At 37.9% G+C, this 17,301-nt stretch overlaps 2 protein-coding genes across 5 annotated transcripts in view; one reads left to right on the top strand and one right to left on the bottom strand.

The window, feature by feature from the left end:
• LOC142979695 (uncharacterized) overlaps positions 1-17,301 on the bottom strand; it is a 397,988-nt gene that overhangs the window by 289,462 nt on the left and 91,225 nt on the right. The gene's annotated exons all lie outside the window — the stretch shown is intronic.
• Positions 6,846-8,521, top strand: LOC142979923 (microvitellogenin-like). Its single transcript, XM_076125160.1, has 2 exons — positions 6,846-6,895; positions 7,111-8,521. The coding sequence occupies exon 2, from the start codon at positions 7,126-7,128 to the stop codon at positions 8,455-8,457; it is 1,332 nt and encodes a 443-aa protein (XP_075981275.1). The 5' UTR covers positions 6,846-6,895; positions 7,111-7,125; the 3' UTR covers positions 8,458-8,521.

Raw genomic sequence — 17,301 nt, 5'->3', positions numbered from 1 at the left:
TTATATAGATGGGTGGCTAAATATTGATAGCACAGATAAACTGTGCTGTGGAGAGCACGTAAAAAGTCGGTTCGGTAGTTGTCCATTAAATAACAGTCGTAAAGTCATGTCAAAAAAGTTCGGGCTTGAACAACTTTGACACTAGATTGATCACTAACCATAAGTAAGTAAATAGTAATATAAATTAGTTATATTTTTGCTTATGGTAATGCCGTTATGAATATAAAAGTGACAGATATCAGGGTTTAATTTGATTTTAACTGTAACATTCAATGATAAAATTAATCGTTCATTAATTTTATTACGCAATATTTTTCTCACAACGACGGTAAGTAGTAATTTGTCGGAAGATTATAATATTCGAAACGAAAGTAACCGCTAACCTGCTGCTATAAATTTAACGACATTTTAATCAACACTTGTTTTTACACCTCCACAGATAATAAATTTAATTACCAAAATGTAAAACGCAGGCCTCGAGTTTATATCCCATAATTAATAGAGGAAGTCAACGCCAATTAACAAACAGTCTTTATATTTGAAAGTTAGAGGAAACTCACTCAGATTGAAACGGTTCAATTAATCCTCCTCGGTCGAAACGTCTACATTATAACTAACGAGGTACAAACCCTTTATAAATAAAAAGCTTCTCAAAGATAACGCAGCCATTAATGTGAATCATCGTTGTAGTAAACTCGCTCCACACGTGAATTTTATAAAGACTTGAAGTGCATTTCTCAGGCGAAGGACAGGTTCTACCGGAGCGGGCATTCCGGCCTGTTGCACTCCCGCCGACACGACTAAACGATACAAGAAGCCAACTTATCGCATTCAATACCGAACTCTGACCCTCACAGATTAAGATATAAAATACTTCGAGAACCGGCCCCCGAGTACACCCTTTAATCACCATAACGGGTTCCAGGTTTTTCAATGATATAAAACGTGACATCGGCTGAGCGATCACTCAATAAAATGACTTTTATTCCGAGACTACAACAGATCAATGTCGCGCGACTTTTTATCGAAGGTTTCTGCAGCTTTCTTTTATGGCGCACGCAGTCGAATGCTTTAGTGAATTCTGCATAACGGAGCGGGCGATGTAAATTGAATTTAAAGTGCTCGGCGGTCGGTTGTTTTCGCCGATTCGTTTGTTGGTTTATGAGCAGTTATGTCGGTCTGTCTGTGTACCTGTCGGACGTCAATTAGCGTCACTGAAGGGACCGGTTCGACCCACTTCGCCATCTATTGGAGACGAGACTGTTGTATCTGAAACTGACGCGTCTCTAACACTTACTGCTCGACACTTGAACATTTCTATTTCAAATCAGTGAACATGACTTGTGAAAATGTTACTACTCGTCTATATTGGTATCTAATTTACCATAACGAGTTTTATTTGTGAAGGAGGAAATAGACATCAATGAAGTACTGCGGCATTTTCTACGTGTAAGAGTACACATAGTTAGTGGCACTTATTAATTAATTGATGGCTAGCAGCCCTCAGGGAATCCACTACACAGATGGGTCTTTATAGTAGCATTTCAATTTTATATTCATACTTGCAAAGGTACTCGGCTGTCGTAAAAAATGACAGAGCCTGTCAGTCTCACAAAAGCTTGTGTGTAAATATTCAATAATAAAATACCTACAGGTTTTGTATTGCCATCATTGGAAATAATATAAATTAATAATGATCGACGCATAATTAATTAATTATACAAATTAATAAAACACTTCGGCCGTTATCTTCCACACTTGTATAAAATAAATCATTCGTTTTTAAACCGTTGACCTCTGAAGCTGCCCATTAGCACTAATTATGTTAACGTCGACCTCCAACAAAACCCTTTCTATGAGGTCTCATCAATCTATTTTACGAAATCCAATCCATCAATTAGAAATTTTAAATGAGTAGGAGTATTTAAAGTGGCAACACTACGCCTGTGTTCACGAAAGGCGTGACTTTAATTTAATTACTTTAAGACATTTTCTATAATCGATAGTCGAGTTGTTTAAGTTTTCACCTCGCACACAAGAACTTGAGAATCCTCCTCAATGAAAATTCCTCTTTCCTAGCAATAGAATAGAACAGTTATAGCATATATTTTTAAAATAATAAAAAAGAACATATCTACATATTTGCCTCGACAGGTTGCCCATAGTATTGCCGTTTATACCGTTGCAACTGGCTTTGAGAGACAGAAATAAAAAGAGACGCAAAGGTCTGATCAAGAGTAATGACTTAAAGTGAAGAAAAATTGATATCATTAACTCGGTACTTGATTTAAAAGAGGTAATTTGATTCACTTTACATTTTTGAATCAATCCACGTTATAATATACATTAAATACTGCTACTGTATTTATTCTTATTTGATCATTCCTGAAGCGCGATTTTCTACTACCGACAATCGGCTAATTATCGAGAAATTTTCATAAATTTCAGCGTCTGTAGCGATCGCCGTGGGAACTATTTTGGCGTTATTGGCAAACATTAGCACCAACCTCAGGTAAGTAGAGTTCAGGTGCTGATTTTTAATTAAAAAAAGGGTTTGATCCTAAGTCTTCGACTTCAGCATGTTGCAGCACTTTGAAATAGTAGCGCCGTGTTAAACAGTACTTTTTGATACAGTACTTATAGTGAGATCATGATCAAATTCCAAACTTTGTGTATCAGTAACATGATAACATTTACAATGAATTAACAAAGTATACTTTATTTAGTGTATCAACATAAAAACTGCCGCGCTCGTTTAATTACAAGTGATTTTATAGCAATCATCGTAAACAGCCACATTAATACTGAGTCGGGACCTCCCACGAATACTCGTAAAAGATTATCTTATGATTATCACTTATTAAGAAAAATATTAAAATTACTGCCCTTGTTTAATTACTACATATGTCATATTATATTTCACTGCTGATCATGGGATTTCGAGTTGGATAAAATACTGCTGCCATTTTCCAAATTGTACGGAAATATTTTTAAATTATCGGAGTTTGTTGAGTAACTGATTTATTATAGTACTAGCTCGCCCCCTTACACATGGGAGTCTCGCACACCTCTGCCTTCACTTGGGATTTCACAAGTGTGATGTTACAAAAATAAGTAAAAATAAACTTATCACGAATCTTGCGGTACTCGCAGCTAGTTGCACTCCTCGTTCGGCATACAATCTGGGGGTCAAGCAACCCCTGGGACGGTCATTCCTTAGACGGGTGGCCGCCTAACGGTATTTGAACTAAACGTCTCCCTGCTACGGAGGGCAAACAAAAAGTTGGTCCCGGTGGTTGCTTATTAAAGTAACAGACGTAAAGCTTACATTATTAAGTCTAGGGCCACACTTTTTCCACTTAAACACAATAAAATGTAAAACGGAAAAACTCGTTCTTTCGTTATTGGATAAACGTGATATAAACAGTAGAAAAACATAATTTAAAAAAAAGTAAAAAAAAACACCATATTACGATGTTTAAAAACTTTTAACTTCAAACTCGGATTTATACTTTAAATAGGTTTCATAATAAGGGGAGTTCAAAATACTCTTCGAGCAAAACAATAGCTTGCCAATACAAGGGACGGGGAAAATGGCAACATATAAAAGTATGACGCAGTTTCCCAAGTGAATGACAGAGGGCGCTGCACGTGACTGGACTGACAACTGACTTCGATGTACTGCCTTGTGGTGAACCAAATAATAAGATACACTTTGCAATAGACTTTTTTTAAATACATCGGATAAGGCCATGGGGTGCATGATAGGAGCCTCCCTGGCGCACCCTGGAAGCAGCTAGGTTGAAGCAGAATCTGAGCTGACTAATCCTTTCACCACAATGGTAGTCTCAAACACTAGGCAAAACTCCCCGCGTCTACCTCCAGATACCAATGACTCATCTCAGTCTCATGGTTTAGGCCATTTAAAATAAAGTTGTTCGTACTTCTTCATTTCCTGTTTTCATCGACATCGGTCTAGGAGTGACTCATAAAGAGAAGGTAAACTTAAAAAGATGCCAACTCCCGAGATAAGAATTGCTCTTGTATCGCGGGGACTTTTACAAAGTGCGCAACGTGAACCCGTCGTATCGTATTGCAACCTACAATTCTTCGCACTTATGATACGTATTTAACCCTTGTATGCAGGAAACCACAAGAGAACCAACAAACCATCCAAAAACTATATTAAAGCGAATCTTATAAGTATGTATGCGTGTCGTCCTGTACCACCAAAACAAGCGTTAAAGTTAGAGCATCTAACTCAGGCCAGCGAGGGAAGCAACGGCTAACATCTAGTCTCTTTATACAAATAGCCTAGACAAAGCTCTCGATATACAGGCTGATCACATCGCAGCCATTTCACCTGCATATTAACAACACTCCGATCATCCCAACTTTAAACTGATCGCATCTTAATCCGCCCATAACGAGAGGTCTTTATTTAAGTGCGTCGTAAAGAGGGAGGGTGCCTCCGCGATTTGGTAGCGTAGTCACGTCTCGAGACAGCTGCGCCAGACCTTTGTTTTGTATTAGATTACAGATTATATGAAAAACTGGTAAGCCACAGTACCTTGCACGAATACTAAATATTGTGACATGTTTATAGAAAAACGTTTACTTTTTCTGTGTAGCAGGAAACTAAGCTTACACTGACTTCTTCCTTAATAAAGCATGTTCTAACGGCCACACAATGCTTTCTCGACCGGGATTCAAACCTAAACAAAATTTCCATATAAACTACTGATGTTCTAAATAGGAAAGTGTATAAAATACATAGTCCAGCCGCCAACCTTGCCTCTCAACTAAGTTGTTGCACTATGTTATAAACTTTTCTTAAGATAACACTAACTTAGGTAAAATTTAGTCTTGGGTCAGAACCTGCTTCATAAATGTAAGGTCCCTCAAACAGCTTGAATTTACGTCGTCGTTCAAAATCTATGTGATCGTTAACTTAATGTTTCCTACGTGGTCATGCTCTCCTAGTTTTGGGATGATTGGTATCTAGGGGTGTCATCCCTAGATACTTTAAAGATCACTTTGATTTGAGATCAACACGTGAAAGTATTCGCCAATTTTTTTTCTTTAGAAATACAGCAAATCGTCTAGGCACTTCGCCAGTGTGGTGGACTCCAGACTGTACCACATGTAAGTTGAGCCCAACATTAGAACAGCAATGGGCTAAGTAAACATTATTAGAATCCAACCCACTACCTCAGAGGTAACGGAGCGGTCCACCTTAACCACTGCGCTATAAACGTGTAAAAATGTAGTAATCGTTATTGATATTAAAATAAACTCATTAACATAAACTAACTAGGCAAGTTAACGAGCCACGTTTACGAGGACCGCTGTGGCATTATATTACATAAGTTTATTTCATTTTAAAAAATTAAATAATTTTAAAATAGCCGAGTAGTGATAGCCGAGTGGTACTAAAGTTCGAACCCCGTTCGAACCGAACCTTTGATTTTCTAAGTTATTTATGTATTAGAAATAAAATTATCACTTGTTCCAACGGTGAAGGAAAACATCGTGATGCAACCTTGCATGCCTGAGAGTTCTTTAAAACAGTTCTTAAAGGTAGGCAAAGTCCCCAACGCGCACTTGGTCAGCGTGGTGGACTCTAGGCCTAATCCCTCCCTCATTACGGGAGGAGAGCCTTGCTCAGCAGTGGGACATTAATGGGTAACATTTATTTTATTAACTGCAACTGCAACTTGGGTTGAACAGTACGGCTGTTCAACCCAAGGTCTTCATATATTATTCTAAAGTTGTTTTCTATAAATGTTTATATTATTTGATTGCCTTGATGACGCGGTCGATAGTGTACCTGACTACTGATCTCGAGGTCTCGGATTCGAATCCTGGGTCAGGCCAAAAAGTCTTTTCTCAGTTTTTCTGTCTAGAATTTCTCAGAGATGGCCCAGAGTTGGGAAGTCCAGGATGTAGACCTCCGTGCCTCAGAGAGCATGTAAAGCAGTTGGTCCTGCGCCTGACCTCTCACTGGTCGTGTCGGTTTAGCCATACCACCGGGCTATGAGAGTAAGAGAATAGAGAGTGTTCCTGTGTACTATGCATACATAGACACTATAGACAAAATCCTGCACAGTTGGCTGGTTTTTATGAAACTGACCGCCGTAGCCGAACATAGGCCAGAAAGGCATAAATTTGGCTGTTTAGGTAATATTTCGTAATAGATAAGTGGCGTCGCGATATCTTTATCGTTCTATCACTATCGTTTACAAAACCGCGAGCGTCCTGGGAACAAGGTTATCACGGCTGTTTCTAAAACTACTTCATTTTAACTGCGCGTTCAGCGCAGTGGTTAACACTTTACCTACCCGCAATGACCGTAGCGCTGCGTGTCGCGTTCGAATCCCAGAATCCCATCGGGACAAATTATTTGTGTGATGAACACGAGTATCTGTTCCTAGCCTGATTGCTAATTTATCTATATATGTATGTTAGAATCAGATTAGAAGTATTTAAGTATGTTTATCAGTTAATTACGCTGACTAAGTGCGGGATGGGGAATCTCTTCAATCTCTATACTCTGTTTGAAACTGGAAATAACTTTATGGTACACTAACTTTCCACTTGATTTTGCCCGCGATTAATTTCACGAATTAACAAAAATGCACTCTTAGTGCTTTTCTATACTTCCTAAGGATTCTTCATAGCAAATTTCAACTTTCTATGCTCATGACTGAGCAACGGAAGAGTTTTATGTATATTGATTAAAGTACGAACGAGTGTAGTTGTCGTGACCAACGCACGAGAAACCACAGAATGGAGATAACAAGTGTCTCTATATAAAGGGTAGCAGAACATACTAGTGTGTCAGACTGTCAGTCCTGCTTCAGCCCCGAACTACACGCCACCTCGCGTCACTCAGGTATCTTCCGTGCTACGCTTATTTCACTGCTTTTCTAGAAGCGGGATTAAACAATATTTGTGTTCGAATCTCCTGTCTGAGCAAAAAGCTATTCTTAAGATTTTTTGTCAAGAATTAATCGTCCAGTGAGCGAAATCCGTACTTCGAATCCGAAGCACATATATTACGCAAGTAAAGTATATTATGTTTCTAAATACGTAATTGTATGTTTACAGACCGAATTTCCAATAATGCAGTCTGCAACGCTCTGGAGGCGTGCACCGCGTCCGAATTACACGACAAACGTCGACCTGCTGTTCCCCTACTCGGAAGTAGCACACCTGGGCCAGTACGAGCTGGTGCGCATCCCTCACTCGCTGAACGACCTCATCGCGCACCTGGACTACTGGGGCGAGGGCAGCTCGCTCACGGCGCGCGGCTTCAGCGGCTTCACCAACAGCTACAACGTGAACACGCAGTACCGGCTCGTGTCGGCCGGCGCCGACCGCGACAGGAAGATACCGAACAGGATCCCCGTGGTGTCGCTGCAGCAGTGCGACACCAGCCCGTACGTGCGCGGCGCCAGCGTGCTGCTCGCCACGGCGCCGGCCGCGCGCTGCTCGCGCAGCACAGTGGACGACATCGCGCGCGTCATCAACCCCGACCTGGGCCTCGTCGTCGCGCACGGCTCCGCAGACTCGTTCCCCGACCGCCAGTACATTGAGTCCGCGCTCGCCGCACAAAAACTGTTCTTGTGTCCCGGCTACGAGCTGCCGACTGAACTCAGTGAATTAGCTCAATTCAAAACTTATAGCGCCTTTGTGGGTTTGGCCACGGCTAAAGACCATCTTTTAAAGTACATTAATGATGAAAAGTTTGACTTTGCAGCTCGTCTCACTAAGACTTTGAACAACAACGTAGTCGGCAATGAAGCTATCGAGAGTGTCGTACAAACCCTCCTCAATGCCGAGGACCTGGAATCTAGGGAGAGACTAATGAAGTACGCTTGGAAGCTAAACGAAGCTCAAATCTGGTCTGCCGTTAAAACTTATTTCCCGAGTGAATTTAATCTCATCTTTAGCCAACTAGAAACGATAATAATTAACAAGCGGTACTCTCAAGCCATCTTTCTCGAGGAGAAAGATGATAATCTCAGTATGACGGAGGGGTGGGGTGACAGTCTTGATAAAGACAGTATAAGAGTACAATGGCGGTTGTTCCCCGAGTGGTGGCACGGCAAGCTCAGGTTTAAGCTGTACAACATATACTACAACATGTTCCTGTGCTCTGACACGCAGACCGACAAGGACGGCGACAGGAGAGCGCACGGCCAGGACCCGGCCGTCACCGACGACAGATACACGTATTATTTGGAGCCGTTCATAGAAAATAATTATTTATATTTCTATATAATAAACTATGAATATAATGAAGGGTTAAAGCTGACGTTGGATCGGAACAGAGACGGGAACCGCCGCCTGTTCGGTCACGGCGGCGACATACGCGCGGGTGAGGACCGCTTCAAGTGGCGTCTAGTGGCCGCCTCTGACAAGACGCACGCAGCCGCCACCATGGCTCTCTAAATTGAATCTATTTCAATGGAGGACGACTGTTATTTTGTCAATATATTGTAAACAATTAAACATGTTATTGTTTCATTAATACTCATTTATTTGTATGGACTTATTTAACTTTTACTTTTTAGGTCACCTACTTTTCAAAAACAGACGTCCTCATTTTTCTTAGCAGGGATTTTAACATTTTTAAAATCTAATTTTAATTATTTTCGATTGATAATACAAGTCAGGCATCCTATATCGATGAATCAGCAATTTTACACAATATGTCGCTGCATATATATGTCTCGTTATATAATTTCAGTGCTCAATATAGATGTTATTACGTAGAATGGAATCAGCTTGTGGCGCCATCTTCAGGCGACATATTGAAACCCGAACACGTGACTTGCGAGCGACTTCCAAATTCAAACCACCCTTTGATAATGATCCAACGGTTCTTGATACTTTGATAGGAACATAAGGTAATATTTTTCAACAATTAAATGCAATATTATTTTCTCGATCGATGCACGACAGTAATACCAAAGGGCTCGAGTAACTTCGGTCAAACCATCTGTCACTTTTAGTATAAAACAGAAAGTTGCTTTTCGCTGTCTGTAACTATGTGTCCTTAAATATTTTAAACTACACATCGGATTTTGATGCGGTTTTTTAATAAAGAGAGTGAAGCAAGAGGTTTATGTGAAAAATTTTAAAAGATTTTATTACATAACTTTTTAAACATGGCGAAACCGGGGCAGACATCTAGTTTATAAATGAAGTATAATACCATTTAAGATCCTTATTGCATCATTAACTGTGTACAAGTCGATTCGCGACAATATAGCGTTTTTGGAGTCAGTCATTCATCATCAAGTATCAAAGCATATCGGTCCTGCACAACTTTCAAAGCACGTTCCGAATTCAAACTTTGGATTCCGAGCTCGTGTCAGCGTTGCCATGACAACCGCGATGACTCCATCGATACACATCTACAAGATTACACCTGCACTCACTTTGGCCTTTATGATCGTTGAAATAAAGTTCAATTTCGTTTGTGTAAGATTAAGAGGGATAATTAATTAAAGTTTTCGTAATTAGTTATGAGAGGATTCGAAGAAACGTTTCGTTTTGGAAATGTAAATATTTGTTATTTATCTGTTTTGTCAATATGTTTGGACTGTCTCTGAGTTTAGGCGGTATTGAGCACGATAGTTCATAATGAGGCCTCGGGTTTGATTCCCAGGTCACATAAAGTACTTAATTTTTTTTTTTAAGTATTTCTTGACAGTCTCGTTTAGAAATGCTCTAGTGTCGCGGCGACTTTTACAAACAAACAAACAACGGACACAAAGTACAACAAGATCCGAAATAACAATTTGTGGATCACACAAATATTTGTTCCTATAAAATCTAACCCACGACCTTCCGACGCGCTAGTAGCAGCATAACGACCACTTTAACCACTGCGCCACAGAGTGATGATGTCGGAAACCTTTCCCATAATTAAAATAATTGATAATAAGATAAGTAATGAGAGGTCGTTATGTTAAATTAAGTAAACACTTTACATTTTATAGTTGTTCATAAAACTCTGTTAATTTATGGTCAAGACTTCAGATTAGCATTTACTATAGACAATTTTATTAAATCTGTAATGTACTCGTTAAATCGTAGAGATACTTCATTTTGCTCTTTAACATTTATTTTAACAAACCCATATCTATACTAATATTATAAAATTGTAGAGTTTGTTTGTTTGAACGCGTTAATCTCAGGAATACCGGTGCGAATTTAAAAAAATCTTTACTGTTAGATAGCCTATTGATTAAGGAAGGCTATAGGCTATATTACATCATGGTACGACCAATAGGAGCAGAGCACCAGTAAAAAATGTTTCTATGCACCTATTCTCTCTTTTGTGACGCAAGCGAAAAAGCGCGAGTCAGCTAGTGTTAATAAAAATATCTAGTAAGAAGTGTTAAATAAATGGCTCAGATTACAACCAAATAAATAATTAATTCAATATCAATTAATGCACATAAGTTTATTATTATTCAACTCAACGACCGTTAATAACACTACAACAAACTTTAAGTTCAATTTAATACTTTATTCCTTCACTAATAAAGATAAATATGTTTTAGTATAATTATAATATTATCTACTATTTACATTAGAACTTAAGAACAACAAAACAACAAAATCTTGACTAGTTTCTTTTCCGTTTAAAAAATCAAATCAAACCGTATTTTCTAGACTCTTTGAAAAACTCCGTAATATAACAGCAAAGGTAACTTGGTTTTTGTTTCATGGAGTATCAGTAATTTATGCTTAATTACGTTAAAATAAGATAGGTTAAGTATTAGAAACACAGGTTGAGTATGTATTAATAGAATTTAATGGTGGTTTGATTAGATTACGTGGCTCGGACCGTACCTGTGAGTAAGGGTTCGTACACACTCGGCGATGGATCATGTGCAGGGTAAAAGTTACAGCCCAGAAAGATACGTCAACGTTTGAAGAACATTTGAAATTATTTATTTCTTTATATAGGTAAGATTGGCCGATCACAAAAAATACATATTATAAATGTAACAACTATTAAAGTGAAAAGTTAATTGCATATTAAGTGCACATTAAAACAAAAATGGTGAACAAAATTGCAGTCAACCTGTAATCTAGACAATACAAGACTTTGTTAAAAGTTAATTTTGAAATGTATAGCTATTTTTTATCTGATTTACAGTGGAGAAGACGTTAAACAGTTATTTAATCTTTCTAATTTGCGGTAAGTGACTTGAGGGTTTCAGATTATGAAGTTAAAAGCCATTAATAAGCAGATATTGAAAAAAATAACTGTCCTTCGAATCTTTCTTTTTAAATACATATGAGAAATAAATTATTTATTTATAAGAAATAATTTATAAAACGCTTAGTGTGTGCATCGTCTTAATAGAAAGTGTGACGGTCGTTGATAAGTGGTATTATGGTATAGTACCGTAGAGTTCGTAGACCAATAGAGATGTCCGACTTAACTAATGAATATGGTAACTAATACATTATGTGTGTCTGTCCGTGTGTGTGTGATCAACGCAGGTTAAATGCTGTGCCTTTAGTGATAACTCACTGGTAAGTGGATGTTTAGTAGTCTGTAGCGCCTTATAATAAATTGAAATGTTTTAGTCATTTAAATATAAATAAATATTATTGCACAACTCACACACGGTCATTCGATTCCAAACTAAGCAGAGCTTGTACTTCTAAATATATACTTGTACAGATAAATTGACAACCAGGTTCAAAACAAATGCTCGCGCTCATCACAATATAGGTACAAAGGTATAATTACAAAAATGTTAAATCAATATCATTATCATAGACTTGAATCAAGACTATTTTTTACACGTTTGTCATTTAACAGAAAAAATAAAAGCAAATGGCTAGTAATAAATAATTAAATGTTAAGATATTCGCACAGGCATTTATTTGCAGTCAATAAAAACGGTAAATCATTCATACAGATATATATTATGTTGACTGTAATAAATCACACGAACTCCGCTACACTATTTATTCAACAGTCAGGTTCTGAACCCGCGACCTCAGATCGCAAATCAACGTGTTTAAGACGCTTGACGTTTTTGTTTCACCGCTTTAATACCTGCTGAGATGTTATATATATCTTTATGTAGAGGGGGATTTTTGAAGATCTTTTGTTGCTAGTTTCTGCCCGCGGTTTTGTTCGCGTGAAAAAGATTTCTTGGGATGATAATAATTCCATGTGTTAAACTATGTTCTGTATAAACTTATTTAATATATACACTTAGGTTAAGGTTTTTATGTATGGACAGTAGCCTGAAATAAATGATTTCGATTTGAAAAACTACCGTATGCATGTAAAGCGCGGAAGTGTATGCGACTGCCGCGCTAAGGTCTCCAATTCGAATTACGGGTCGGACCAAAAAGTTGTTTCTAAGTAAGTATTAAATGGTGATTGCCCAGAGTAAGAAAGTTGACGTCGTAGACTTCCGTACTCAGAAAGCACGTAAAGTGGTCAGTTCGGCGTCAGACCTCACCCTGGTCATGACGGGCATACACTAGGATATGAGAGTGTTGAATAAATTGTACCTGTGTATTGCGCTCACACTCGAACTATAGGTATAAACAAAGTCCTGTGTAGTTGATTGGTGTTGTTGCTGTGCTGTTGATTAGGAGGATATTATTTATACTTATGCAGTTGAAACCCTTCGGCGTTGTACATTATTCCCAGCTTCAGATTTCAATTACTAAGAGCGAGTTGACAAGATCTAAACAGCTATTAGCACGAGTACGAGCGAGTATGACAATGAAGCCACGTACAGTACGTACACAGAGACGGCACGTGAGGTGACGAGCATGACCCGCGGACGTGACGGCATCTCCACCACATCATGATGCCTTGTGGTTACTCTTTGATAACGTTTTGTGTAATTGTCACTAACATTTTTTTTTTATTTTTTTTTTTTTAAATTTAATAAATTTATTTATTGGCTCCAAACTTATTATAATGTTACATAGTATAATGTTACATTTGAGTTTTATACAGTATATAAGAGAGTTAGTAAGAAAGACTATTTTAATTGTTAGTGAACGGAATAATTATACTTATAACATGCGCTAGAGATACAATATTATTAATTCTAAATATAATTAATTGTGACCGACCTGAGCTAGGTTTTAAAAAAAAAAAAACCTGTGTTACAGGACTTCACTTGACGCGACTTTAAAAGAAATTTTATTCGACATTATTTTGGTTATTTGCCTAGATTACATTGGACAGTAGGTGCTTCGATTCTATGAAAGGAATCTTTGCATGATATAGAAATAATTTGTATCGAGTCTAGCAGTACTTTGTATTTAATAATCTAAATATATATACTTATATTGCTCAAACTAGTGAGTGACTGACATAGTGATCTATCAACGCACAGCCCAACTGGACGCCCACTGGACAAATCGACCTGAAATTAGACATGCAGGTAGATGTTATGACGTAGGCATTCGCTAAGAAAGGATTTTGATCAATTCTCAATCCCAGGGGGATAAAATAGGGGATGAAATTTCAAAAGAAAATTCTGTCCTAAGTAACAAACCACGCGGAAGAAGTCGCTGGCAAAAGCTAGGTTTATTTTTTGCAGATCACCGTCTTGTCAAATTTAAAAAAAATACATTATGGGAGTCCATTATCCGATAGCATCACGGAGTGGTGTCAACAGCTCTATACAGTTGCATAAGGTATAATGATGTACCGCGAGTATTGTCCTCGTATCTGAGGAGGTATCAGCAGCTCTGTGTTCTCACGATGGAGCTGATAACACCACATTATAGGTTTCTCTTTTGTTAGAGGCTGTTGACGTTACAAATAGTCGGCGGTCAAATCATTAGACGACTACTGATTACGAAGTCCTGGGTTTGATTCTGGATTAGTCAGTTATTTTTAACTACTAGTTATTATGACTTTTCGAAGTTATGTGTGTATTAGAAAATAATTGTCACATGCTCCAACGGTGAAGGAAAACATCGTGAGGAAACCTTGCATGCCTAAAAATTTGTTTAATACATTTATTGAGGGCATGCAAAGTCCCCAACCCGCACTTGGCCAGCGTGGTGGACTCAAGGCCTAACCCCTCCCTCATTACGGGAGGAGACCCTTGCCCAGCAGTGGGACAGTAATGGGTTAAATTTATTATATAGTTATTATTAAACCGAAAATCGCGTCAAAACGCATAAGCTTTACAAAAATTCCAATCAAAATAAAATTAACATTACAATTTCAGCTTAAGTTCATTAGAATAAAGGTCTTTAAAATTACAAGCGTGACAACTAGCACACAAATATTTGTCCACAAGCTTTTATATGGGAATCGACCACATAACTTCGAGTGCACTGGTATTGATGAAGCGAATTACGTTCTAACATATATTTATAATTTAATTGCTTATATTTAAACAATAGCAATTATATTCAAAACCACACAACTGTATACAAACTACACCAATATACCAGTGGCTCTCAACCTGTGGTTCATACACAAATATTTAATTAATTTGTGCATAACGCAGTATCAACTAATCCGCTGCACAAAGCATACTCTGCTTTTGCAAACAAAGAGTTAAAGACAAACATAATTCTTTTATATAATATGGCATACTTTACACGTGAAATGTAGCATTTTGACCGACTTGGGAACTAAACTAAACTGTCGTAAGTAACAATAACTTACGCTATCACTAGTCCAATAGTAGTCTAACATAACAAGCACAAAAAACAATAAAATACACCCAGAATGTGATATTTTTGTAAAGTTAGTGACATTGTTGTGGACCCCTACTCTACATATTCCCGGGACTCTACACTACTTGTTATTCCCTATCCGCGTGGTACGCTCTACGCGCAGGCACGCGGCTCTACCGTCCTCTCGCCTCGTCTCTACAACACTCTACAATAGGGATGTTATTGAGCTCCGTAACCGTAACCGAAACTTTCGGATATCCGATGTAAAACATTATCCGAAATATAAAATTGGGATAATACCGTATAGGGGTGAACCGGCGAAGCTCAATAGTCATGGCAATTTGTTTTGATGTGCGGCGGCCAAACACATAGCTATCTAATAGTATCTAATAGGGACATTTAAATAAAACCATTTTATTTGCTATTTTCATTTTAGTTTTTAAGTTACTTGTAAATCTAATATCCGTATCCGAAACTAACGGATAATCCGGAATAATTTCATATCCGTATCCTGTATAGTAATCATTCGTACATCCGTATCCACGCCGTATCCGAGATGTTATATCCATATCATGTCTGTCATTCTCTGCTCTATAACACTCTACGTAGAGGTGACAGACGTGACCGGTGTCGGTCGCGGTGATGAATAGCCCTGCTTATTGCTCTACCAAATGTCATTGAACAATTTTCAATAAGTTTGAACTACCTGACGGAATGTAGAGTCGAAGTGGCGATAAATTGAAAAATATGCAGCATTATTATTTAGTGCGATATTTTTAGGCCTTTATTGCTCTATCTTATTATGGATGTGATAATTCATATTTTGTAAAGACAACTCCACAAGTACTATTCATTTATTATGTCTTGCGAAAACTGACAAACATACAAACATCGGATACTTACAATAAGGCCCGTATATATGACACTTGTTGGATGAGAATCAAACCCACGACCCCAATATATAAATAAACCCGGTAGTAGAAGAAATTACGAAATAGTCATAATGATGCTTCATGTTTTAAATAGTAAGTATTTGCTCTAAGGATTTCTCTTATGTCGCAGAGACTTAAAAACAACTAACTCAAAATACACCCAAACCCGAAAAATTATTATTTGTTGTATGGGAATCGAACCCACGACCTCCCTACGTGGCTAAGAAAGCCGTTTACAGCAATGGCAATATTTCCCATTCAGTCAAGTAACCCTTACATAAGTTTCGATCATTTACTAACTAATAAATCTTAGAAACATATCAAAGGTATTGATTTAATATAACACTACGCCATTCGTAACATATTGTAAGATCATAAGCGAGTCCTAAAGAAATAACTAGTGTAGAAGCAGCACCGCGTGTCACGGTCGTAAACTAGTTTAGTACTAGCGCACGCGATACATCGCCACTTATGAAGTGATTGTTTTATAACTTTGTAAGTTCGGCTAGCGATGTATAGTTAACTTAGTTATAGTGTTAATAATAATATCGTTTTAGAGAAAGTACTTACGCTTAAATTTACTGAAACAAAACCCTTTTTTGATTTAAAAAGTACTTTTGTTCATAGGTATTTGGCGGTGGATAAAACCTTATTAATTTTGCATTAGTGGAATTAAAAACTTCAATAGAAGACAGATCTCAGTTAATAAATAAATACACAGACAACGCATAACTTTTAGTGCTCAGAATATTTTCGATCGATATAGACTTTTTGGTAAATAACTTCAGATTTAAATGTTACCCGAAATTGTGTAAGACCTGCATCAGTTATTGAAGGAATGCAGAGTCTTCACCGTACAGATCTTAAATCTTAACCCCTCTCTCACTCTGGCTGGAGACAGGCTTTTATTTCTTAAGGTATTCGGTTACAATAGATCATGGGAAATCTGTTTTTCTATATAAATACATACATAATCAAAAACAGAAGTGAATCTTTGAATATAAAAACACTGATCTATAATTTAGTTTATTACATTTTGTGGTCGAACGGCGCGTGGTTTATAGAGGAAATCAATATGAATCAATACACTATGTTATTATGTGACCACAAATAAATGTGGTGCGACCACGGATATTACTGACCACACCGTGGAACACACTATGAGTCTGTGGGAGGTGGCTGGTGGTACTATTAAAGGTTTGATTCTGTTATAAGATTAAAAGTTAGATATACCCGTATTATTATTCTCTAAGAATAGAAACAATATAAAATGTAATAATATTTTTGTTTCGTAATGTATGCAACCACCACCGCGGCACCGTGCGAAGGTCTAGGGTCGGACAAAGTGCTATTGGTATTCTTCTTCTTCTTGTCGTATGGTTAGTTGTCAACCTAGTGTCAAAGTTGTTCAAGCCGCCCGAAGGCCTTTGACGTGGCTTAACGACTGTTATCTTAGTAGACAACAGCCGGGACCGACTTTTTACGTGCCCTCCGAAGCACGGAGTCGCCCAGCTCAAATACCACTATGCAGTCACCCATCTTTGGAATGACCGCGCCAAAGGTTGCTTAACCCACAGATCGTTTACCGACCGGTGAGGGCAACTGGCTATGGGCGCCCACGGTATTGTCTAACCCATATAGAAAAAAATCCAAACAGCAG

Source organism: Anticarsia gemmatalis, chromosome 17 (assembly GCF_050436995.1).
Source record: "Anticarsia gemmatalis isolate Benzon Research Colony breed Stoneville strain chromosome 17, ilAntGemm2 primary, whole genome shotgun sequence".
NCBI classification, from domain to species: domain Eukaryota; kingdom Metazoa; phylum Arthropoda; class Insecta; order Lepidoptera; family Erebidae; genus Anticarsia; species Anticarsia gemmatalis.
This window is presented reverse-complemented; position numbering and strand designations above follow the sequence as displayed.

Bases quoted from the DNA above. Each gene is read 5' to 3' on its own strand.
- LOC142979923 (XM_076125160.1), top strand. From the start codon at position 7,126: ATGCAGTCTGCAACGCTCTGGAGGCGTGCACCGCGTCCGAATTACACG.